The sequence below is a fragment of the Antechinus flavipes genome, chromosome 1 (genome assembly GCF_016432865.1).
Source record: "Antechinus flavipes isolate AdamAnt ecotype Samford, QLD, Australia chromosome 1, AdamAnt_v2, whole genome shotgun sequence".
Taxonomy (NCBI): Eukaryota; Metazoa; Chordata; class Mammalia; order Dasyuromorphia; family Dasyuridae; genus Antechinus; species Antechinus flavipes.
In genome coordinates, this window is record NC_067398.1 from 300,724,611 (window position 1) to 300,750,265 (window position 25,655).

The 25,655-nt window shown below is 39.0% G+C and overlaps 1 protein-coding gene across 2 annotated transcripts in view; it reads left to right on the forward strand.

The window, feature by feature from the left end:
• EMP2 (epithelial membrane protein 2) overlaps nt 1–25,655 on the forward strand; it is a 45,317-nt gene that overhangs the window by 19,356 nt on the left and 306 nt on the right. Inside the window, exons 1-4 of one of the 2 annotated variants that reach the window (XM_051963437.1) lie at nt 6,167–6,305; nt 19,149–19,275; nt 21,036–21,126; nt 22,919–23,065. In XM_051963437.1, coding sequence (XP_051819397.1) covers nt 19,198–19,275; nt 21,036–21,126; nt 22,919–23,065 — 316 coding nt within the window. In that variant the 5' untranslated portion in view covers nt 6,167–6,305; nt 19,149–19,197. Of the gene's footprint in view, nt 1–6,166; nt 6,306–19,148; nt 19,276–21,035; nt 21,127–22,918; nt 23,066–25,655 lie in introns of those variants that run through there. The other variant, XM_051963430.1, reaches the window with a different exon arrangement.

A 25,655-nucleotide genomic window follows, 5' to 3' on the forward strand; every position in this document is an offset into this window, starting at 1 on the left:
TATATTTGATGCCCACTACTTAACTCCCCTAAAGCTGGTGCTTCCTCACAGCTCAGGGCTGGTGCCAGTCTTGGCCCATGATCCCCTTAATCAGTTTCTGTGAGTAGTTAGGCCCTTGTTGGCCAGCCACCATCTGCTCTCAAGCTCTTCTGATGCCAGGGACTGGGAGGGAGGGTGAGGAAAGAAGGGAAGGTCTCGTGTTCTTCTGGGGTAAGTTGGGGCCAAGTCCATTAGCAGATTTTCTAGATATTGTACCATTGTCACTTTTGAGGAATGAGAAGCTGTTCACCTGGGTGTGCCTAGTGTTTAAGGGATTATTTGAAAGCCACTAAGTGGTGTTCCCAGAATGATAGTTATTGGGAGGTCTGTGAATGGGGAACACACCACGTTTGACTCTTGCCTAACCCTTGGCAGTGAGCATCCCTCTAACCTCCTTACCTCTGCCCCTGACACAGAGGGGGAACTACCTGGTTCCTTTTGGGACTCCAGTGAAGGATTAGGGTGTGAATAGGCTAGAAGATTTAATTACTGGGAGATCATCAGATGACAGCTGCTACAATGGTAGAGAATACCCTTAATTACCACTTTCAGCCTTGAAATCAGCTGGCAATCATTAGTCAGTCGACAGTGGCTTCAGGGGGCTGCCAGATGTCAGCCCGGAAGGACAAGACTGAATTTGGAAGCCATCCCTTGGCAATTTCTTTCCTGCCCCAGAGTGGAGCTGAGAGGCATAAGAGGAATCCGGATGTAGTCTTTCCTGCCTCTGTGTCTAGGGGTCGGAATACAGGAAGTCCTTGTTACCTGGCTCTGAGCTCCATTTGACTACCTACAGGCCACCCACGCCAACTTTCATTGTAATCTTCAATAGATTGAGAAGAAGGTTCCCAGTGTGGAGACTCGACACCCAAACTGAAGGGGAGAATGGGATGATACTTTGTCCCCAACGGAATCTAACTCACAGAACACATCTTGAGCAGAAGATGGGCTTGAGGGTCTGGGTGGTAGAGTAGCTACACCACTGGACTTGGAGTCATGAATTTGAATCTTGCCTCAATTCCGTAGTAGCTGTGCAATCTTGGGAGAGTGGGTTAATTCTCTGTTTCAGTTTCTTCATTTGTAAATGGAATAAATAACCATGCCTGCTTTATAGGGTTGTATGAGGATCAGATACTAATATAAATGTTAACTCTTCTGATTCCCCCCCAGAGGGGACAAGGGATTACATTTTTGGTAAATCGTACAGCCAAGATTTGAACATAACTCTTCAGATTTTAAATAATATTAATAACAATATCCAGCGTTTATGCAGTATTTTTAAACTCTGGAAAGCACTTTTACAAATAATAGAGTAGTGGATAAAGTGCTAGGCTTAGAGGCAGGAAGACACCTTCCTGAGTACAAATCTGATCTCAGATACTTACTAGCTATGTGACTGAGCAAATCATTTAATCCTGTTTGCCTCAGTTCCTCATCTATAAAAAATGAGCTTCAGAAGGAAAAGGCAAACGACTGTAGCATTTTTGCCAAGAAAATCCTAAATGGGATTCTAAAGAATTGAATATGTCTGAATAGCAACTTATTGCTATTTTATGCCTAAAACAACTCTGGAAAGTAGGAACTTAAGGTTAAGTGACTTGTCCAACTTCACAAAGTTAATAAGAACCTGAAGCCAAATTTGAACTCACATCTATCCTGATTCCTGCTTTACCACTTTAGCAATGGGCCTGGGTCTTTTTGCTGTTTTGAATAAAGGTTTCCACTACCTCTTCTCCCTTTCCATTGGGTAATGTATTTCCTTTCCCTAGACCTTTTTGAATCCCTGATTTTCTTCAAAATATAGGAAGGGAAACAAGTTAACTCAGATGCCCTCTCCTATTAAAAAAAAAAAAAACCTTTCCTGACTCACCCCAATTTATTAACACTCTTTCTGGATGATGTTGCTTTGTATTGGACAGGAGTGAAAAGTGGGGAAAAGTCCCGACCTATTATTCCATTGTAAGAGAGAATTCCCCAAGCTCTAGGAATTCTAGCTCTCACTCTAACTGGATAAATGTTGTATTTAAAACTCAAAATGACATTTGAGACTTTAGAAAGTATTAGTAATGCTGAGAATTGGTTGGTGAACTTTTATCAGCACAATCCCCAAGATTATCCCTATTTAGGCAGATCAGTAATTGCTTTTAACCTCCAGCTATGTGACCCAGGCACTCAAAACTTGAGTGACTTATTCAGAGTCTTACAATCAATGAATATCCAAGGTGTGCCCTGAATTTAAGACTATGCCATGCTGTCTCTTGTTATTTTTATATACTTATTTGTCTACATTATGTGTCCTTCCTATTTACCCTTCAGTGGAATGTAAGCTTCTCAAGGGGAGAATCTGTTTAGCACCTTTGTCTTTATATCCCCCATTGTAGGCATATTGTTGTTGGTGAATTTGTGACTCCATTTGGGGCTTTCTTGGCAAAGACACTGAAATGATTTGCCATTTCCTTTCCAGACCATTTTACAGATGAGCAACTGAGGCAAACAGTAAAATGACTTGTCCAGGGTCCCAGAGCTAGTAAGTGAGGTCGAATTTGAATTTGCATCCTCCTGACTCCAGACCAGGTACTTTTTCTACTGTGCCACTTAGTCACCAGTTTGTGGCAGGCATATGGCAGATATACACATTTGCTTAGTTGAATCAATTAGAGCATGGAATAAAGCCAGAAAACTTGTGGGTTTGGGAGGGAAGTATTGGCGATGGTGACTTTCTAGTTCTGACCAAGTCTGGAAACGGATATTATTCAGGGATGTCTAAAATGGTTTGGCAAAAGTTAATGGGTGGTGATTTGGGAAAGATAATGGGTTTCAGTTGAGTTTAGAACTTTGCTGAGTATACTTGGGACAGCTTAGTCCTGTTAATTAGAAGCATAGTGCTACTGAGACTATAATCATTAATTTAACTCCTACAGATGATTTAAGAGAAAGAGAAACTGGCTCAGCATTCATTGGCTACATCCCTTATTCTATAATCGGTCACAAGGATGGCCAAGTGAGGGGAGTGTGGATGTTCTTCCTGGAAACAACTCAAAGGGATGATCAGAAAAGTGGACCAGTTGTTCTTTGAAGAATATAGTACAGGTTCTCTATGGCTTTCTATAAATTCCTGCCTAAATTTATCATTGAGGTGATGGAAATTCATTTTTAGAAATCGTTTCCTTGAAAAGCTAAATCACATTCAGTGCTTATATTGAAAAGAAATCATTCTTCTGGCTTTTTTTGTTTTGCTCTGTGTTCTGTCTTAGATAAACTGAAATCTTGTGAACATTACTGGGATGTTGGTTTTGGAGGGTTCTGGGTGGGCCCAGACAGGAGGTAATTAGAAAGTCGAGAGGTTTAGCCAAACATAGGGTTGTTATCCTCTTGTCTGTCCCTGAAGCCGTTGTCTCCTTCCTTTGCTGTGGACAGGCTGTAGCGAGGCAGCCTGAGCCAGGGCTCCTGCCAGATGTCCTAACAAAGCTCCCGTTTGTGTTGTCTGGGATTGTGAAGGGGAAAGGAGGGAGATTGGTGCTGGGGAAAGCTGTGAAGCTGTTTCCAGGAGCCAGGTTTGAAGAATGATTGGGGATGGTGACTGAGAAGAGAGAGGACCAGGAAGAGTTTTTTTGAACTCATTGGCTTCCAAATGAAAACCAGGAGGCAGACAGAGGCTTATTGGACTATGAATACAGACCAGAATAGTCTTTTTAAAATTTATTTTCCTTTCTTTTGCCTTTATAACCTGCCCTTAAAGAACAGTGTAGGAGGATGTGGACCCAATAAGGAAGTTGTTTCCTCACTGTCCCTGTGGGTCATTTCATCAGTTTCTCCTGTTCTGGGATAAGGCTTGATTTTCTTGCCATATGCCTTATTCATTCATAAGAAACCAAGAACATATTAGGAATAGGCAATTCCCCTTTCAAAACTCCCCCCATTCCACATTTTCCACTGGTTTCTGAGGGCGGGTCAGTGAATCAGACCCAGAATTGTTTGTGTATTTCCTCACTGCCACAACTAGTAAAAGAAAGAGAAGGATTTGGGTTTATTTTTGGGGGAAAGAATTATTTTGTTCAGCTTCTGAAATGAAAATGACTTTGGATTTCCTTGCACAGACTCACATATCCTCCATTCTACCTTGCCTTTTCTCCCCTTGTTTCATATGCTCATTAAGTATGGCAGTAGGAAAGACAAGAACAGAATTTCCATCTCAAGTCCCATTGGAGTGAGAGATAGAGGTCAAGAAGGGATACTGACAACAAAATCTAAGGAAGAGATTGTAGCTGTGCCCTCTTGTCAAATAAAAGGAAATACCAGGAAAACTGAAATTGACCATCATATGGAATAGATGTCCTTAACTTGGGGTTCATGAAATTATTTTAAAATATTTTGATAACTATATTTTGGTTTCCTTTGTTATCTGATGCATCAGGATTACAATTTTTCCTTTTTAATCCTATACATTAGAATGACAAATATTATTTTGAAAAAGCATAACCAGACTGCCAAAGATTAAGGATCCCTGCTACAGAGGAAAGGACAAGTAAAGCCTCAAACCTTAACTAGGTCCAAAGAATTCTGAATCTGTGCTGTGATTATCAAATTACAGCTGGAAAGGGACCCTTAGGGCCATCTAACTCAATATCTTTATTTTACAAATGGGGAAACTGTGGTTCAATGTGGTAAAGTGACTTGCCAAGAGACACAGAGTTAGTAAGAGACAGAGGTTTTCCCAGTTTCAGGCCTAGCATTCAATTTACTACACCATAGGAATAAACAACAATTCAATCTCTTTTAAATTATAATCCCTTTAAGATTAACTAGCCTGTCTTCATTCACCATCATGTTTCTTTTTTGTTGTTTTGTTTGAGGAGGCAATTGGGGTTAAGTTACTTGTGCAAGTACCTGAGTTCAGATTTGAATTCAGGTCCTTTTGACTCCATAGGCAATGCTCTATACCTAGTACTGTCTATCCACTACCCAGGGATCCTCAAACTTTTTAAATAGGGGGCCAGTTCACTGTCCCTCAGATTGCTGGAGAGCCAGACTATAGTAAAAACAAAAACTTTGTTTTGTGGGCCTTTAAATAAAGAAACTTCATAGCTCTGAGTGAGGGGGATAAACGTCCTCAGCTACTGCATCTGGCTCGTGGGCATAGTTTGAGGACCCCTGCACTACACCTTGGGCAAACCATATTTACTCCCTTAGCCTCAATTTTGCCTTCTTTAAAATGAAAAGGTTGGAATAAATGATCGCTAAAATCCCTGCCAGCTCTAAATCTGGCAATAGTACTCTTTGGTGATGGAAATAGTCTGGTAGAGAATAGATAAGGGAGTAGTAAGCCAGAAAGTAGATGGTCCTCAGCATCTGAAGGAAGCCACTCCTAGGAGGATAATTCTCTCATTGTAGTAGGAACTGTGGGATCATGGGCTTGGAGATGTGGAGGGAAACCTTTTAGCTTCTCCTTTTACTCCCCATCATTCAGCCTGGAGGTGAGGTTGCTTGATTTGTGCTGGATAGCAACTAGCAGAAGGTGAAGCACAAAGCTTCTGGTCATTCACTGAGCAGTAGAATGGAAGCTTCTTGAAGTCAGGGGTTGTTTTTATTTGTTCCATCTATCATTATTTTATTTGTTATTTGTTTCTTTGCACCTTCAGCACGTAGCACAGTGCCCATCACTTCTTAGGCAGACGAATCAAATTGAGTAGTCATAATCATCACCCATTTTTTCTGATCCTGGTACCCCCAGTCACAATGTCCTTTTGTTGGCCCCAGATAGGAGGGGGTGACTGAGGAGTAGAAATTGTTTGCTTTTGTGTTCTTGACTTTTAAGGGACCCCATACCCCAAACTGGCAGAAACTAGGGCTTCCTGGAGTAGGGGAGCTTCTCCTCTTCAACAGGAAACTCCGGGGGCACTGCTGACGCCTGGAGATCTGGGCAGCGGTCCAGATTCCAGACCAGAAGACTGAGCTGACCTTCCCCCTTCCTGAATAAAAATATAGAAGCCACTGTGGGCCTTGGAGTGCTTGAGACTGTGGGAGTGGCCTGGAGCAGGGGTGGTGGGGAGGAGCAGATTCCATGAGACTCTTAGCTTGCACAGAAGCTGGATTACCAGCAGCTGCACCAGCTTTGCCATCTCTCTCTCTCTCTGCATCTCCTCCTCTGGATGAAGTTCCATTGGCTTGGTCTTTCCCTTGGTTTGGGATCCAGGGCCTTCTCACTCATTGGAACAAATCTGGTGCTGTGGATTGACTGTGCCTGGCTCCTAGACAACTAAACACGCAAGGTCTGTATGGAAAGGTTCTGGGTCCATTGTTCTCCACTGTAATCAGCTCCGATATTAACTCTCAGCTTAAATTGTAGGAAGAGCTGCAGAGGGTGGGGATGGAAGTTGGCTGGACAGAACGGCCAGACTCACAGCATGTGCTTCTCAGGCGAGAAAGCTGTTGTGGCTCTGGAGCTCTTGTTTAATGGCAAGCAACACTGGAGGAAGGCGGGAGAGCATAATTATCTGGCTTCCTTCAGAGAGAGCTGAGGACCCTGAAGGTGATAATGAAATCCGTGTAAGGACAATGGAGAAGAATCCATGAAAAAAAAATCTTTAGGTTCCAAATCTTATTCATTCAGAAGGGATCAGGACCCTGAGCTGGGCACTAAGGAGCAAGAACAAGCTAAAAATAGGTGGGGCTCCCCTTTCCACATGTTTCCCCCCTGCAGCTTCGACGGGTTTCCGAGGGTGGGTCAGTGAGTCAGAACCAGAACTGCTTGTGCATTTCCCCATCCTACAACTAGAAACGGAGTACAGAAAGGGAAAAAAAAACCTATCTCAATATATAGATCGACATAGATATAGATGTAGAATACCAAAAACAAAATAGAAAAACAACAACAAAAAAAAGTTGTTCCGAGCACATAATTAGACGGAGCATCTGGGCTATATCAGGTCTCCTTGTTTACTCACATTACCAGGAGATCCGCCTGGTTGGGTCTTCCAGGAGGCCGTTGCTCAGGCTGATGAGTTGCTAGCGTTCCGAACGTCACTCAGCCATAGACATTCCGTTCAGTTCTCAGGCTTGCCTACACTTCCCAACAGCCACTCCCCCCACCCCCAGTCCTCTCTTGTCATTGTCACCTCCTTAGATTCTGTTGCTAGTAGGAGAATGCCAGCAATTGCCTGCAGCAGATCCATTCACTTCCTCTTCCTAGCCCTGCTCAGCTTCTCCTTGGGGACTTGAGTTTCCTCATCTGTAAAATGAATGGGTCATTGTGGATGAAGTCTTAGCTCCAACTTTCTCTGTTGGTCTATAAATGTTATGTGAAATTTAGGGCTGGAAGCTAGGGAAGTCAAGATGGAAATGCAATCTGATGAAGCCTTATTCCATTTTTTATAGTATGCTTCAAACAAAAAGCTAGCTCGCCTTCTAGTTTCTGGAGGCCATTTTGAAGGGAATAAATTGGAAACAATTCATATTTGTGGTTCCCAGAGGTTCTATGTTACTGTAGATAGAAAGCTGGTCTTGGAGCTAAGGAGACCTGGGTTCAAGTCTTATACTTTTCTGGTCCACTTTAATCTCAGTGCCTTTCCTGGATTATCTCTAATTCATGCATCTAGTTTATAATATCGTTGTTTTCATATTTTCCCATTTGTGATACCCCATTAGACTGAGTTATTGCAGAGCAGCAACTGTCTTTTGCCTTTCTTTCTATCCCCCAGAAGTTAATACAGTGTCTGACATATAGCCGGCAGTTAATAAATGTCTTCCACCCCTAAATCTGTTGAATTCAAGCTCATTTATTAAAGCCAATTCAAATGCCACCTCCTTCTTTTTGGCTTCTCTGATCCTTCCATTTAGAATGATTAACTTCCTTAGATCTCTCATAGCACTTTGTTTCATAGGTCTCTAAGGCACTCATTTATCTTGATCTGTAGCTTGCCATTAGATCCTGAGAAGTGAGAAGGTGAGGCAGGTAACTGCTTAGCCCTCCCTCATTTAAATCCAATTCACTTGCATGTCATGGCATCCCTTCCCTGATATCATGGTCCCTTTTGGGAACAAAAGACAAATAACAATGCTTTTGTTGTTATACTATTCAATATTCATGGCTATGTCACTGACTAAACTGGAAGCTTCATAAAATTTAATATTTTGTATCATTTTCAATTCATAACCAGGGCTCTCTCCACATCGTAGGCATTTAAATGTTTCTTTGATGAATGAATAAAGACTACATGCTAATAGAGTTAGGTGGAGTCAGAACTGGTTGAAAAACTAGGCCCAATGGTTCATCCTTAGCATCCTTCAATTCCACATTTTTATAATTGGATGAGTACATGTGGGAAGCAGCGCAGTGTAATGGGTTGAGGATTGGCTTTTTAATTAGGAAAATTGAAGTTTGAATCTCACCTCAGACATTTGTGAGCTGTGTGAGTAAGTCATTCAGTCTTCCTGAGCTAGATAAAGAAGTTGAACTTAGTGACCTGACCTCTAAGGTGCTTTTCAGGTTTAATTTTATGAACCTGTGATCCATGACTCTATAAATGGCTTGCATGCTGAATTTGTACATGGAATGAAACCAAGAGGAAGAACTAACATGGTAGATGACAGAATCAATATCCATGATGACCTTGACAGGTTAGAAGGATGGACTGAGTTTAATAAGATGAAATTTAATAGGGATACATGTAAAGACCTAAACTTAGGTTAAAAAAAAAATAAACTGCCCAAGAATAGAATTGAGGAGGTGTGGCTAGACAACACTTCAAGTGAAGAAAAAACAACAACTTGAGTGTTGCAGTGGATTGCAAACTCACCATGAGTCAACGGAATGACATGGAAGCCAAAAAAAAGTTATTAGCATTTTAGACTGCAAGAACAGAAATATAGTATTGAGGAGAAGCAAGGTCAAAAATCTGCTGTACCTGGTCAAACTACTTCTTAATATTGGCTTCAGGTCATGCTGTCGTTTTTTAGGAAAGGCATCAATGAGCAAGAACATAACTTATCAAAAACTGGCATTTAGGAAAGTGAGAGGGCACAGTACAATGGAATACAAGGATTGGTTAAAGGAACTGGGGAATGTTTAGTCTAAAGAAGAGAAAACTAAGGAAATCTACAACAGTTGTCTAAAAGCAGTTTCAAATTGAAATAAACCCTATAAGCAGCATATTGACTTAGAAAACCTCATTAACATCACCTAAGTATATTTTTATTTATTTTGTTAGATATTTCTTGATTATTTTAATTAGACTCAGTCATTCTGCCATCACTTTCCAATGTATTTCTTATAACAAAGAAGTACAATTAAGCAAAAATTTAACCTATTGGCCATGTCTAAGAACCTATATATTGGTCTGCAACTGTAAGCTATCATCTCTTTTCCAAGAGGCAAAAGGAATACTTCACTATTAGTTTTGTGAAGTCATGTTTGATCCATATGCCAGCCCAACATATATTTAAGAGATTCATTATTATTAGAGTTGGAAGGGACTTTGGAAGACAAGTCCAGTGCTCCCCAACTTAACTATACTTTGGTCCAATGAAATATCCAAATTCTCTACAAACAATTAAGGATAGAGGATTTTGTTGATGTAAGAGAGTCTTGAAAGTTCCTGTATCATTGCAGGTTGGCACTTTCTCTATAACTTGGAGAATTTTTTAGAATGCTAAAAAATTAAGTGACTTGCCCAGGATCACATAATCAATGTATATCCAAAGAAGAACTTGAACACCATATCTTTCTGACTCCAAAGCCAGATCTCTATGCCAAAGAATAATGAAGAATAATTCTTGTATTGTTAGTTATGATTGATTATGTTGTTGTTCAGTTCTTCCAGTCATGCCCAACTCTTCCTGATCCCATTTGGAGTTTTCTTAGCAAAAATACTGGATGGTTTACTATTTCCTTTTCCGGCTTTTTCTGCAGCTGAGACAAAGTTAAGTGGCTTGCTTAGGGTCACACAGTTAGTAAGTGTCTGGTCTTCCAAACTATAACTTCCTAACTCTTTCCTAACTATAAAGAAAGCTGAGTGCCACAGAAACAACACTTTTGAATTATGGTGCTGGAGGAGACTTTTGAGATCTCTTGGATTGCAAGAAGATCAAATTAATTCAGACTATTCACTGGAAAGTTAAATACTGAAGTTGAAAGCTTAAATTCTTTGGCCACATAATGAGAAGATAGGACTTATTGGAAAAGACCCTAATGTTGGGAAAGAATGAAGGCAAAAACAGAAGGAGTTAGCAGAGGATGAAAACATATCATGAGATACTTTGGAGGACAGAAGACCTGGCATGCGGTGGTCCATTGCTTGGGTGTTAAGAATCAGACATGACTGAATAACAACAACTAAACTTCCTAACTCCAGATCCAGTGATCTGCCCACTGTACCCCTTAGCAGTTCTGATTAGTTATATTGAAGTACTTTTTTTGTTCTTTATCTCTTTTAAAAGAGATGATTTTCTGGATTACAAAGGGTGAGAGGCTAGATTTGGAAATGACTATGAGACTATGAAAGGTGTGTAATAGGTTTTTAGTTTTAAAATATATGCAAAGATAGTTTTCAATATTCACCCTTGCAAAACCTTGTGTTCCCAATTTTTCTCCCTTCTCCCCACCTCCCTCCCCTAGGTAGCAAGAAATTCAATATATATTAAACATGTGCAATTCTTCTGTACACATTTCCACATTTATCATGCCGCACAAGATTTACATATATATAAGCTGCCCCTTCTGTAGTGAGGATAGAGTTTACATTTATTCCTAATAAATTGTCATAGTGGATAAACATCTGGCTTCAAAGTAAGAAGATCCGGGTTCAAGTCTTGCCTCTGATACATACACATGGGTGACCCTGGGCAAGTCCCTTAACTTCTCAATGCTCCAGGTACCTCTCTAAGACCCTAAGTTGAAAAGAAGGTGACAACCTGCTTTGTTGAAGGAGTTTTCTCACCTGTTCTCTATACTAATAAAATTATAGTTTCAGTCTCTCTCCTCCAGATTGGATCCACTGTTCAATCCCATCGAAATCTTTTTTTGGATCCTCATCCTGGCATCCATTCTATTAACTCTTCCTGCTAGTTCATGCATTCCAAAAATCTGGCAAGCACACCCTCCCTGTCATCATGCAAGTCGCCGATAAAAACATGTTAAATAGAACAGAACTGAAGACAATCTTACAGAATGCTACTGGAGAGCCCCTGGAGGAATTGACTTTCATTCATTAATCAAAACTAATTAAATCTTAATAGTTTTTGCTGATGCCATCCTGAATGTTGTTCTATATTTCCCCCCTGTGACTGACTTGTTCTTTTGCTGAGACTGCACATGGAAGGTGGCAGTAATTAAGTGTGATTGGGTATGATGGAAAGCAATATCCTGCGGTGATGTAGTTTTGCTGAGAAAACCATTTGAACTGCGCCAAAAGCAGTTTTATAAGTCACAGAATGGCAACTCACAGAATCGATTGGGACTTCTAGAGCTGGGATAAATCTAGAAAAGTCATTTGGTCCAGCCCTCTACATTCAGAATAGAAAATATCTGAAAAAAATGGGACCAATCCATGCATATGGGGCTGCATACAATTCTTTCAGAACTCCTTGGGGGAACCTTGAAACAAGTTTGGAGAAGAAAAGTCATTATAAGTTGAATATATATTGGGATTAAAGGTAATATGTTATCTTTATTCCTAATACCATATTAGTTATACCTAATATTGAGACCAAGTAGGAAGTGCACTAACTCTGGGAGGGGAGAAAGAATAAGCATTTATATAGCACCGACTGTGTGCCAGGCACAGTATTAATCACTTTATATTATCATCTCATTTGATTCTCACAAGAGCCTTGAGAAATAGGAGCTGTTGTTATTTTCATTTTATAGCTGAGGAAAAGAGAGGGTCACATAGCCAATAAATATCTGAGGCTGAATTTAAACTCAAGTCTTCCTAAGTACAGACCCAATGAGCTGTCTGCTTCACCTCCTAGCTGCTTGTTCTCTGGAAGCAGAGAACCCACCACTGATGCTCATTAACTTTTTTGGCCTTTAGATGATTTGCCTAAGTTTTAGTTTCTTTACCCACAAAATGAGGCATCTGGACTAGGGTATGTCTAAGGTCCCTTCCAGCTCTAAGTCCATCATACTTGATCATCACATAATCTTATTGTTGCTGCGTACAATGTTCTCCTGGTTTTGCTTACTTCCCTCGGTCTAAGGTCTTATGAGATTATGGTCTTTGGAGAGGCTGAGCTGTATGGTAGAAAGAGTTCTGGACTTTCTTATAACTAGCTTTGTGATCTTGGGCAAAACTTTCCTCTTCTTTGTTTTCTCACCTGTTAAATGAGCTAGAGAAGAAAATGGCAAACCATTCCAGTAGCTTTGCCAAGAAAACCCCAGATGGGGTCATGATGAGTTAGACATGACTGAAATGACTGATATCAACAACAATAACATACCTGTTATAATATGGTTTATTGTTATAGAGTCACATAGGGGAAATAATGTATGTATAAATAAATTGACACAAAACATACATATATATTTTATATATAATATGATTATTTGGAAAGAGAACTTCAATTACTGGGGAAAAGTCCTTGAGAAGAACTTTATTTTCCTCAACAGTATTTTATTTTTCCAAATACATGTATGTAAAGATAGTTTTCAATATTAATTTTTGTAAGATTTTGTGTTCCAAATTTCTCTCTGTCACTCTGTTACTTTGTCCCTCTCCAAGACAGCAAGCAATCTGATATAGTTAACTATGTGCAATCCTTCTAAACATATTTCCACATTTGTCATGTTTTATAAGTAAAATCAGACCAAAAGGGAAAAAAGCACAAGAAAAAGCAAACAAAGGTGAAAATACTGTGCTTTATTTGGAATTATGCCCAAAGGACTATAAAACCGTGTACCCTTTGACTCAGCAGTGCCACTATCCAGTCTGTATCCCAAGTAAATCATAAGGGAGGGAAAAGGACCCACATGTGCAAAAATGTTTGTAGTAGGGTTTTTTTTTTTTTTTGTGTGGTGTCAAGGAATCGGAAAATGAGTGGATGCCCATCAATTGGGGAATAGCTGAACAAGTTGTGGTATATGAAGGTAATGGAATATTATTATTTTATAAGAAAATTATGAATAAACTGATTTTAAAAAGGCCTGAAGATTTACATGAACTGATGCTAAATAAAATAAGCAGAACTAGTGATACATTATGCACAATAACAGCAAGAATGTGTGGTGATCAAATATGCAAGACTTGATTCTTCTCAGTGGTTCAGTGATCTAAAGCAATCCCAATAGACTTTGTACAGAAAATGCTATCTGCATCCAGAAAAAGAACTATGGAGACTGAATGTAAATGAACACATGCTATGTTCATTTCTTTTTTCTGTTTTTTTCTCCCATAGTTTTTTCCCTTTTGTTATGATTTTTCTCTCACAATGTGATTTATAAAGCAATGTATATTAAAAATAAATTAATTTAAAAGAGAAAGAGAAAAAAGAAAATACTATGTTTTGAACCACATACAGGCTCCATAGTTTTTTCTCTGGGGGAAATGGCATTTTTCCATCACAAGTCTATTGGAATTGCCTTAAATCACCACATTGTTGAAGAGAGCCAAGTCCATCATACATGATCATCACATAATCTTATTGTTGCTGTATACAATGTTGTCCTGGTTCTGCTTACTTCACTCAGCATCAGTTTATGTAAGTGTTTCCAGGCTTTTCTGAAATCAATATTTGAGCGAGAATTTTGAAGGAAACTTTGGAGGTTCTAAGAAGTGGACATGAGGAGGAATAACATTCTAGGTCTGGGGAATGAAGAGGGTAAAAGCATAGGGATGAGAGTGTATTTTGTGTGAGGAGCAAGATCAATTTGTTAGATTAATGTAACTGAAGGAGATTAGCATATGACAAGGCTGTAGGTTGAAACTAGAGCCTGAAGGGCTTTAAATGTTAGAGTTAATATTGGATTCAGGAGATAACAGGGAGCAATCCAGATTTTGGCTCCACTGATCTTATGTAGCTGGTGCACAGTCACTGGGCTGTCACTCAAAGCTTCTTCAGCTTGCTAGGACCTTGTAAGAGTTTGGGATTTGTCAGTTTTAAGAACTCAGGGTCATTTTCACCGTAGAATGAACCACTGAGGTATTGCTATATGGGATCAAGTTCCATGAGTGGTTCCCTGACAGTAGTCTAGGGAGAAATTACTATGAGTTGTAGAGAATGTGGAATCCTCCATGGAGAAAGTGTGGCTTGATCTTGGCTTTGAAGGATGGGTAGGGTTTAGACTAAGAAAGAGAAACAGATGGATGCTCCAGGCAGGGGGAACAGTGGGAAGAATGACAGGGATGTTAGAAATTGTATGTGGTATATTTTGAGGGTGTTGAGGAAACCACTGTATAACTCAATTGGGAAGCTTTCCCCCCTTCCTCCCTTGTGGTTTTTTGGCAAAGAAATTAGTATGCCCTCTGAAGAGACTTGGAAGCTAATACTAAACTGATTAAAGACTAGTTTTTAACCAGTATGTGCAAAATAACTGGCCTACAAAGGGTGAGTTTCACAGGAAGGGGAGTGAATAACTAGAAAATTTGGCTATCAAAAAAATTCCCCCTTAACTGGAAAAAAGACAGTAATGTGGTATATAAAAATGCAATGTGTAATCCCATTATTTTTTTCTCCTCTTCTCTGTTGGCCACAAGGAACAGAGAGCATCCAGGGATTTGGCACTGAGAGAAACCACGGCATGACATAGTGGAAAAATGACTGGGCCGGGAGTCAAAATACCTGGGTTCTAGTCCTGTCTTTGCAGCTTGTGAGCTGAGTATTCATGTCTCTGGGATCTGATTTCTTAATCTGTAAAATGAAGGGATTGGTTTTAGATAAGCTTGAAAACATTTTTTATCTTCACATTCTGAGGGCGAGGCTGATGGCTTTGCTCATCTCTGTCTCACTTAAACCTAATTCACGGACAAGCCAAGCATGAATCCCTGTGGTGTCACTGGTCCTCTGAAAATGAAGGGACAACAAGAACAACAAATTCTATGAATCTCTATCAAGCCAGAAGAAAAACCTTCCTCTTCTAATTTTCCTCCATTAAAAAAAATGATGTAGGGAGTTCAGATCCTTCTGGAGAGAGAGACACAGATAAAGTTCTAGTTAAGGTAATTAAAGAAAATAATCATAAGATATGATGTCAAGCCAGACCAAAGTACTCTAAGCAAAAAGGATAGATACCTTGGAAGGTTCTAAGTTTTAAGGAAAAATCCAGGAAAAGTTCTATTTAGTTTTAAAGAAACCAGCATTAAATGGTAACTGAAAACATTTAGAGTTTAGCAGAAGAATGTGTTTAACTTGCACTTAGAATACACACATGACTCAGTGAACTCATTCATTTGAATGCAGATCACAGCCCCTCCATAGCTTCCCATACTATGAGATACTTGTCTCTACAATCCCATAAGTTTGCTGCTGAGGGTCAACTCAATATATTGGGGGTTTTCAAATTAACAGGCATTTATGACACTTTGTATTAGACATTGAAGTTACAAATTCAAAAAAAAAAAAAAGGAAAGGAAGGAAGGAAGGAAGGAGGGAGGGAAAGAGGGAGGGAAAGCTCAAGGAGAGAAGGAAAAGAAAGAGGAAAGAACAGTTCCTGCACTTAAAAAGCTTACATTGTATTTCTGCCATCTTTGTGTGGATACTAATGGAACTCAGTGAAATGTCCATTGGTAATCACTTGCTGTTGCTACAAGTTCATCTTTTTTGATCATACATTTCCTGAATGACATATTTTATGCTGTTTCTTTTTCATAATTCCTTTTCTGTTGCATTTGCAGCCTATCCATATCCAGCTATGCAAAAACTCTTTGCTTCCTCTGAGTGATACTCATTTTTAATTATTTGGAGTCACTCAACAATAGTGGTAAAATATAGGTATTAAAAAGCTGTACTTTTGTTTCAGATTATTTGGAGTCAGTCAAGGAACCTTGCAAATGTTTTTGTTTTCATTAAAATTTTTTAATTAATCTGAAATTATTTCATAATATATAGTAATATTATGGTGTGTTTTGACAGGGTTATATTTTTACATTTTAGAAATGCTGTCATTTATTAGATAATTCCCTGTTCCTATTCTTCATTATCCAGATACCTGGAGCAAGTTTAAGTGGCTGCTCTATGGTAACATGTCTCAAGACACCACCTGGTGACAATCACCTCAAATGCAGGCTCCTTCCTAGGAGGAAAAAAACTCAAAAGGGCTTACCATCTCAAATCCAAAGTTTATAGCCTGGGTTTCCAACCTCTGGGGAACATATGCTCTTAAGGGCTATGAGAAGTTTGTACAGGTTATGTAGGATGTTTTTGGCAAATAGTTCTATTACATTAGTATAAAAGTAGTAATGTTGATGAGGGAAAAAAATTGAGGATTGGGGAGATAACAACTTTATGATAGAATAGGGATTATCTTTTTCTCTATGAATATCCCCAGAACTTAGTGTGATGTTTGGCACATTTTAAACATTTAACAATTTTTTTCAATCATTCATGATACTAAAAATATTATTACCCAAATAAAGTTTTCTTTATGGAAATTAATTTAAAAATTTTATTTCTTATGTACATATGCATGGCAAAGCCTAGAATTTGTTTCTTTTCATGGTGAATAGAAGTCATGGAAGGAAAAATTCGATGAGAAAAGGTTGAGGACCCTCACCTTAAAGTGATGGTAAAGGTCAGGTACAGTCACAATGAGTAGAAGCTAGAGTGGAAGGTTTGTATAGGAATAGAGAAGGGAAGGAAATAATTGCTTAGTAAGTACCTCCAATGTGTCAGTCACTGTGCTAAGCATTGGATGTCATTTGATTCTTACAACCCTGTGGGGTAGATATTACTATTATCCTCCTCTTACAGATGAGGAAACTGAGGCAGACAGAAGTTAAGTGACTTACCTAGGATCACATGGCTAGTAAGCATCTCAGGACTTCCCGCCTGCAGTCCCAGAACTCTTAAGGTACAGTGGGAGATAAAAGGCCTGGCAAAGCCAGATTATGAGGGGCTTTGAATGCTACGATCAGAAGCAGGAATAACACGATGAAGATAGGGATCATAGTCCTGAACCAAGCATCAACATATGGGGTAGAGTTAGTCACTTGTCTGATTTCCTTGCCTTCAGATTCCCCTCTCCATTGGTATTCACGCCTTGCCAGGCAGACTGCCAGAAATGTAACACAATGACAGACAAATGAAAATTCAATCATATCTTCTGACACTTGGCACTCTGTCAGGTACATTATTGATGGAATTTTATCCTCTGTTATCTCTAACTGTTTAGGTTTGATACCCACGTGGATCAGTCTCCAGGAGGGATGCTGACTTTTTCATTTTCCTATTTAACAGTTTGGGAGAAGGGGAAGAGAGCTCTTTGCTTAAAAAGTCATTTTCAGCGTCACATAGACTATGGTTTTCCTCTGTGTGGGATGCTCGAGTTACCCTGGCCTCCTTAAACTGGCACTTTGCCTTACCAAATTCCTCATTTAGGAATTTGGCATTTGGCATGGTGGCAGCTGACCCAAGAGCCTCTTGCATCAGGGTTAGCCCTACATCTCATTGGATGTGTTGCATGGTAGCTCGTTCTAAAAGTTTTTCTCAAGAAAGGACTCTTTATAATCTTGAAAGATGAGAGTGTGTATTAGCCAAACCGTTGTATCCTCCAAAGGAAGAATGCACAGAGGTCAGGTCATGTCCGATGGAGGATTTTCCTACACTGACTATTGGTAGTTAGCCAACTGCTGGTTAGTATAAAGAATCTGTCGGGGGAGAGTAGGCTTGTTCTATTTTAAAAATATTTTTCAAAATACAAAGTATAAAATACAAAATTATTATTTTTTAAATATTTTAATATTATTTTATTTTTTTAAAATAATATATACTATATATATAATAGGACAGTATTCTTAACTCTGGACTTTTATCATATGGAGACATATGTCACAGGCCACAAGGGGAATTGAGTGAGAAAGCATGGGTGCATGGATACAGACTATATTCCTAGGCCTAGAAAAATAAACTACGGCAAATGCCCACCAGATGGACATTAATAAGGTACATCAGCAGCAGCCTCATTTCTTTTGGATGGTGGACTATTGTTTTTGTAGTGCCTATAAATCTGGAGTAAGGTATGACACATATTTAGTCTAACAATTCTTATAATTGTTACCTTAGACAAACTGAGACCTGGAAAAGACCTTAGCTTAAAAAGGCCAAAGTCTCCCACATACTACCACCAGTTGGTGATCATAACACTTGTCATCAATGAAGAACTGTTGGGACTTGGGATTAATTATAAACGTCTTTCTTGAGGGGGTCCTGATTTGTGGAATTTCAAATTTAGGAAATTCCAAATATTTATTTTTTTTTATTTTAATGGTATTTTATTTTTTCAAATACATGCAAAGATAGTTTTCAACATTCACTTTTGCAAAACCTTGTGTTCCAAATTTTTTTCCCCCTCTTTCCCCTTCTTCCCTTCTCAAGACAGCAAGCAATCTGATAAAGATTAAGTGTATGCAATTCTTCTAAACATAATTCCATATTTATCATGTTGAGCAAAAAAAAAAAATCAGATCAAAAGGCGGAAAAAAAGCCATGAGAAAAAATGAGGGGGAAAAAACAAATAACTAAAAAAGGTGAAAATAATTATGTTTTGATCTGCATTCAGTCTCCTTAGTTCTCTCTCTAAGTGTGGATGGTACTTTCTATGACAGGTCTATTGGAATTGCCTTGAATCACCTCAAAAAACTAAATATTTAAATACAAAATACAAAAGGACTTGTTAACCAATTTTCACTGAGTTTTAGTATTCCAAATTTTAAAAAGTTTTCCTTAATGCCCTTGTTTTTATACTAGAATTATCTCCTGATGAATAAATCCTATATCATACCCAGTCCTCCTTTGTAATAAGCAAAAGCAGTTACACAAAACGGATCCAAAAATGATGGCATCTGACAGCTTTTAAAGGATTCTAGTCCCTGCTTCTCCGTGGAAAGGCAGGAGATATGTGAAACTCTTATTTTTTTTTTTAAAGTATGTTTATGGACTTGGTTTTGTTTGCTTTCTTTGGGCAGTTTTCCTTGATTTAGAAGGGGACTCTCCTTCCCCACTCTCACTGTGAGAATGTTGGTGCTTCTGGCTTTCATCATCGTGTTTCACATCACCTCAGCAGCGCTGCTGTTCATCGCCACCATCGACAATGTAAGTATCTTTCCCCTATGCTCCTACTTCACAACCATAGTCATAGAAACTAGAATCACAGACTCATAGAATTTAGACTCAGAAAAGAACTTGGAAACCTCCCACTGAGTAAGAAATCTCTAGAGCTAGACAAAGGAAGCTAGAGGCTTTTACGAGTGTGTACGAGTCTTTGGCTAAGCAGATAAGACTTGGTAGAATTTCTTTGGAGAAAGGAACTTTCTCCCCCAGAATGGGGGTCTGGGTGTTTGAGGAGAACCAGCACCTCCGCTGCGAGGGCTGCTCACCCACCCTTGGTGTTCACCAGTCTCATCTGTGACTCCAAGTAGCTGTTGGCAGGTCGGCTAAGCTGGGTTGGGGTAATTGATAGGGCACAACTCCAGTACTGAATTGGGAGATTTCTATCCCCCAAGTATGTAAAGACTTTGCCCCATAGAATGGGTGGTTGAGAACAATTTGTTCCCATAGCCACGGAGAGGGCTGAAGCGGATGCTGTGGAATGGTCAAAGCATTAGAATTGCCCAGGTTATCTGCTGCATCCAAGGTCATCAGCCTGATTTTTGTCTTGCCAGTGGACTTATATTAATGACTCTGGAAGAGTGAAGGTGACATATGTGTACAACTTTGCCTCTCTTAAATCCATTCACACGGCAGTTAAAGCATCGTGCTGTGATGTCATTTGTCATCCTTTGAAAATGAAAGGCACACAACAACTATAAATCATTCTGTCTAGCTTTTCATTTTTCCTTTTCCCTGGGCAAAATTCCTATCTCTGGACATCCCTATCCTGTTTCCCAACTCTTAGGGCAGGACTTTTAAGTACCCTGTAAAGTGAATTTACATTTGCATTCATGCTATAGTGATAAGAATTTTTAGGTCCCCGGAAATTTCAAGTCTGGGGGCAAGAACAGTTCATATTTATAAATGACTACATAGCACTTTCCAATGGGATTATGGTTTTGTTGTTCAGTTATATCTGATCCTATTTGGGGTTTTCTTGGCAACCAAGTGCCATTTCTTTTTCTAGCTCGTTTTACATTTGAGGAAACAGAGGTAAATAGAGTTAAGTGACTTGCTTAGTCACACAACTAGTAAGTGTCTGAGGACATATTTGTGTTTTCCTGATGAGTCTTCCTGACTCCACAGTAGGCAGGAGTGGGGCAACTAGTTTCATTGCTCTCATTGGGCAGATGAGGCTCTAAGAGGTAGAAATTGTACTAGATAAGCATCTGTCTCCTCCAGTTAGATATAGGCAGTATGCTAGGGGTAGAAAGAATGTAAGTTGGATAAAAATTATGACAAATTCAGGTCTTGCTTCTGTCACTCACTGACAATGTGAGCCTCTGTATGAGGGATACCAGGAATTTCTCAAACCTCTCTTTCTCTTGACTCCCAAAAGGACTGGGAAGAGCTCTTCTCCTAAGCGTGCCTCTGTAGACAAGGATTTTGTCCTGACAGAATCAGCTATCCAGACTGCCAGGGGTGATGATGCCCCAAGGTCCTGGGAGCTGTGAAAGGCTTAATCATTCTGAGTTTTTACCTCTTCTTTTCTGATCTTCAAGCAATCCATTTCTGGGATGTAGGGTAGCATGAACAACATCACCAATTAACATTCACAGAGGAGGTGGGGAACAGTACCAGCAAAGGACAAAGGCCTTTGACTTGACTTAGGATGGCAACGTGTGGGCAGCCCTATGACGTCATCACACAGGATGCCTTTTATTGCACATGAACCTTTTCCATTTTTCTGTTTTCTGTTACAGGCCTGGTGGGTAGGAGAGGAATTTTTCACAGATATCTGGAGAGTATGTCGCAACAATTCTAATTGTACAGAAATTAATGACTCCCTTGATGGTGAGTATTATGCTGTTTCTTGTAATTATAATAACTGACATTGAATAGTGTCTGAAAGTTTATCAAGCCTTTTACATATATGATCCTGTGTGAGCTTTTCTCTGAGGGAGATTCTGCAGGTGTAAATACACCCATTTTGAAGATAAAGAAACAGGCTCATTAAGGTTCATTTAAGTCCCAGCTCTATGCCTTGGTAGTGGCCAACTCCTGCATCTGGAATGCATTCTTTTATCACCTCCTCTAACTTTGAGAATTCTTTTCTTTAGTTAAGACATAGTTCATTCACCCTCATCTACACACACACACACACATACACACACATATCCTTTCCTGAATCTCCCCAACTACTTTATATTTAGCCACTTGATATTTATTCTTCTTATATTTATTCTGTACATGTCCACGTGTCCCCATTGTCTCCTCTGCTAATTGATCTGCTCAAGATCAAATAGCTAGTATGACAGAGCAATGGTGTGTAAACACTGCAGATAATTTTATGTAGTTTTGTAGATGAAGAAATGGGACTGGCACAGCTACTGTCAGAAGCAAGATTGGAATGCAGATCTTCCTGATTCCAAAGCTAACATTTCATAATTTCTTCCATGCTGCCTCTAAGTATTTTTTTTTTTGCTTCAATCATTTTTTTCAGTTATGACTACATTTGGAGTTTTCTTGGCAAAGATGTTGGAGTAGGTTACCATTTCCCTCACTAGCTCATTTTACAGATGAGGAAACTGAAGTAAATAGAGTTAAGTCACTTAACTAAGATCATATTTATTTAACTAGCTAGTTAAATATCTGATGCCAGCTTCTCCTGATTTCTGGTCTGATAAGCTAACCCTTGTGCTTCCTAGCTGCCCCATTTCTAAATATCTAATCAAAAAATAAAAACATTGTGTGTGTTGTGGTCTACATTGAAAAAAGCTATTGTGTTTTATTTTCAGTTATTTGACCTTTTTTTTCAACTGACATATTGGCCATTAGGCTAGCCTATATTAGGTCTAGAAGGTGCCTGAAAGGACTTCAGCAGAATTCAAAAAGTTAGAGCTGGAAGCTTAGAAGCCATCTCATCAGAGCCTCTCAATTTACACATGAGCAAACTGAGACTCAAGAAATTCAGTGTCTTGGCTAAGAACACAATAATAGCCAACTATCAGAGCCCTGATTTGAACTCAAATCTTGGACTTGGAAGTCTGTTTTCTCTACATTGTACCAATACGTCCTCTTTTTTGGAGCTTTTTTTACCCTCTGTTATGTCACCTTCCCCAAATCATCACACAAGGAAGGACGTCTGTCCTCAGACTTCTTTCTCTATACACACACTACTAAAAAACTATTGTGAGAAAGGAGGCACATACCAGCCATTTATCCTTTAGTATGGATATTTCCTCTTCTAAGAATATTTCCTCTTCTATTAAATCTGATTTCTTTTTGTGGACAGAAAACAAAGATCTGGGGGAGCAGGGAGCTGGCTGGTGATAGAAGGAAGGACCTTATACTCCTGGAATATTGGCCTCCTTGGCTTTTCATTGCAGCTCTAATATTTTGTGATTCTTCATGAACAAAGAGGGAAAATGGAGAATGTATAGCAAAAATGAATGAGATGGTTGGTGGGAAACTCAGAGTGAATCTGTTCCTGGGTCACTGATGAAGGCTTGTTGTGTTACCCTTTCTAAGAATATTTACACTGAGGGAATGCAAGTACTTTATTTTGCACTTAAGCCTAATAAGAGCAGGACTGCAACCAGCTGGAGGAGAGCAAGTTGTGAGGTAATCTTTGTCTCCTTCCTAGATTATGCTACTATCCAAGCCGTTCAAGCCAGCATGATCCTTTCCACCATCCTTTGCTGCATAGCTCTCTTTATCTTTGTGCTCCAACTCTTCCGCCTGAAGCAAGGAGAGAGATTTGTTCTAACTTCAATTATCCAGTTACTGTCATGTAAGTAAAACAATGGGTCACGAGAGAAATATAGTCAATATTTCTAACCAAACACTTTCTATAAATCATAAAAATGGTAGAAAGGATGAGAGGTTTAAATTTATACATGACTGTGAAATCGATTTTCAGCAGGCTATCATGAGTTCTAATGAATAATGGTTATTGGGAGTCTCACAGAATAGCTTAAATTTTCTAGAACTTGACCCATTCCAAAAATGCAATTTATTCTGCTTTGTTTTTTTTTTTAACTTTTTTTCAATATAACAATTTTAATAACTATTATGTAAAAAACATTTTGCTAGGTATTAGGGATTCACAGATGAAAAGTAACACGTTCTCTGACCTCAAGTAGATTTGTAGTTACAAAAAAAAGAATTAGATGGGTACATAGATAAATATAATGTAAGGAAGAATGCAATGAAAGTAAAGGAGGAGTCTAGAACTGAGAGATAATGTTTAGCTCAGAAACCAAGGAAGGCTTTGTGGAGAAGGCTTGGGTCTTGAAGGAAGAGAAAGATTTCAATAGAGACATATGAATGGTATGCATTTCTGACTTGGTGCACCCCATTTCTGGAGCATGATTTAATTAGCACAGCTAGCTAAATTCTATACAAGGGGTTCATAGATCTCCAAGGGGTCAATGGATAGATTTCAGGGAATAGAAGAACTTAGTTAGGAAAAAAATAGATTTTTTTCATTAACCTCTAGCTGAAATTTAGCATTTCCTTCATTTATTAGTTTCTAAATCAACATTATTCTAAGAAGGAATAAGCTTTCAAGACTAACAATGATACAGTGAATCCTTTTCCTATACCATGCTACAATTTTTAGCTCCAAGGCAGAAATGATTACATTTCTGTCTGAAAGCAATAGGTTGTCTTTAGTACAAGTCAATTTTCTGATTCAGGAGTCTTCTCAAAATGAAATATAATGAAGAAGTTTTATGTCCCCTTCTGGTGATGTTTCCCTGTCATTCTTTATGGATGTTTATTAAACCTTCCCCATGTGAACAACTTACATCTATTTCTTATTTCTTCTTTGAATCCTTTCTCCTTGTCCAGAGTTCAGCATTCTGTGGTCACACTCCCTCAAATGTACTTTTAAATTCTCAATTCACTGAACTCCTGGCCATGTCTACCCATTCTAACACTCGGGGTAAGATTAGTTTCATTGGTTCTTACATGCTCTAGCCATTGCTTAAAAATAGCCTAACCCTTGTAGCATAAACCATACTTACTTCCCAGGGGCCTAATCTGTGGTCAAAGTCACATCTATCATACTCTCTGGATAGCTCAGATGAATCTCCCATACCCTTTTAAGAATGAGGTTACTGAACGTTTTTTGCCACTAATGGCAAAAAAAAAAGCATCATAGAGAAGTGGGAAGCCTTGCTTGAGATCCCTTGTCCTCAGGGATAGATTCTTGATTAGTTCTTGAGATTCAACAAATATCTATTTACTAAGTGGCTACTACAGTTAAGTACTACAGTATGGTTCAAGCTCTGACAATATATGCAACTGGGAGCTCCTCATACCAATGAAATTATAGGTTTAGATTTTCTTTAAGAATGTACAAGACAGGGGCAGGTAGGTAGTGCAGTAAAAAGAGCACCAGCTCTGAAGTCAGGAGGACCTGAGTTCAAATCTGGCCATAGACACTTAACACTTCCTAGCTGTGTGACCCTGGGCAAATCACTTAACCCCAGTTGCCTCAGGGGGGAAAAATGTACAAGACGTGAGTGATTCTAGGTGCTAAAAAAGCAGAAATCATGAAAAATAGAATCATTGCCTTCAAGGACCTAAATTCTAAATGGGAATATAATGTGTAGAAAGATGAATGATACAAAGTAAGAGGGGACAAATGAGAGATTATATCATCATCTGATTATAGATTTGAATCAGAATGCTAATAATAGTCTAAGAAATATGAGGAGGGAGAGAACAGTTTTAGCTAGGAGAATCTGGGAAGTTCACAATGGCAGAAGTAGTATCAGAATTGTCCAAAATATACAATGGGTAAGAAGAGTGAGTAAAATAAGGTGGAAAAGATAGGTTGGTTTGAAAGTCATCAGAAGTCTGATCAATGTTGGCACCAATCACAATTGGCCTATATTCAGAGGATGGAGAATGAAGTATGCATCCCACCTCTTGGTAGAGAAGTTGTAGACTGCACATTGAGGTATATATTGTCAGGTATGGCTTAGCTTAGCTATTTCTTTGCATAGGAGAAGGAGCCACTGGAGGGAGAGAGTCACTGGTAAATGACTGCAATGTTAAAAAAAAAATTCCGTTTAAAAATGCAGAAGGAAGAGGAAGAGAAGGAAAGAAGAAAGAAATGAAGGAAGGAAGGAAGGAAGGAAGGAAGGAAGGAAGGAAGGAAGGAGGGAGGAAGGGAGGGAAGGGAGAAAGGACTCAGATTGTGAAAAGCTTTATATTTTGTCTTAGAAGTAATAGGGAGCTATTGAAGATATGCTTACCTCTGTTTCTCTTGATAAATCAGGAAAGCAAGCACTCATGAAATTTTTCCAGTGGTCATAAATCACCACACTAAAACTATTCATAAATAGGACTAGGGAATGAGATGAGGTTTT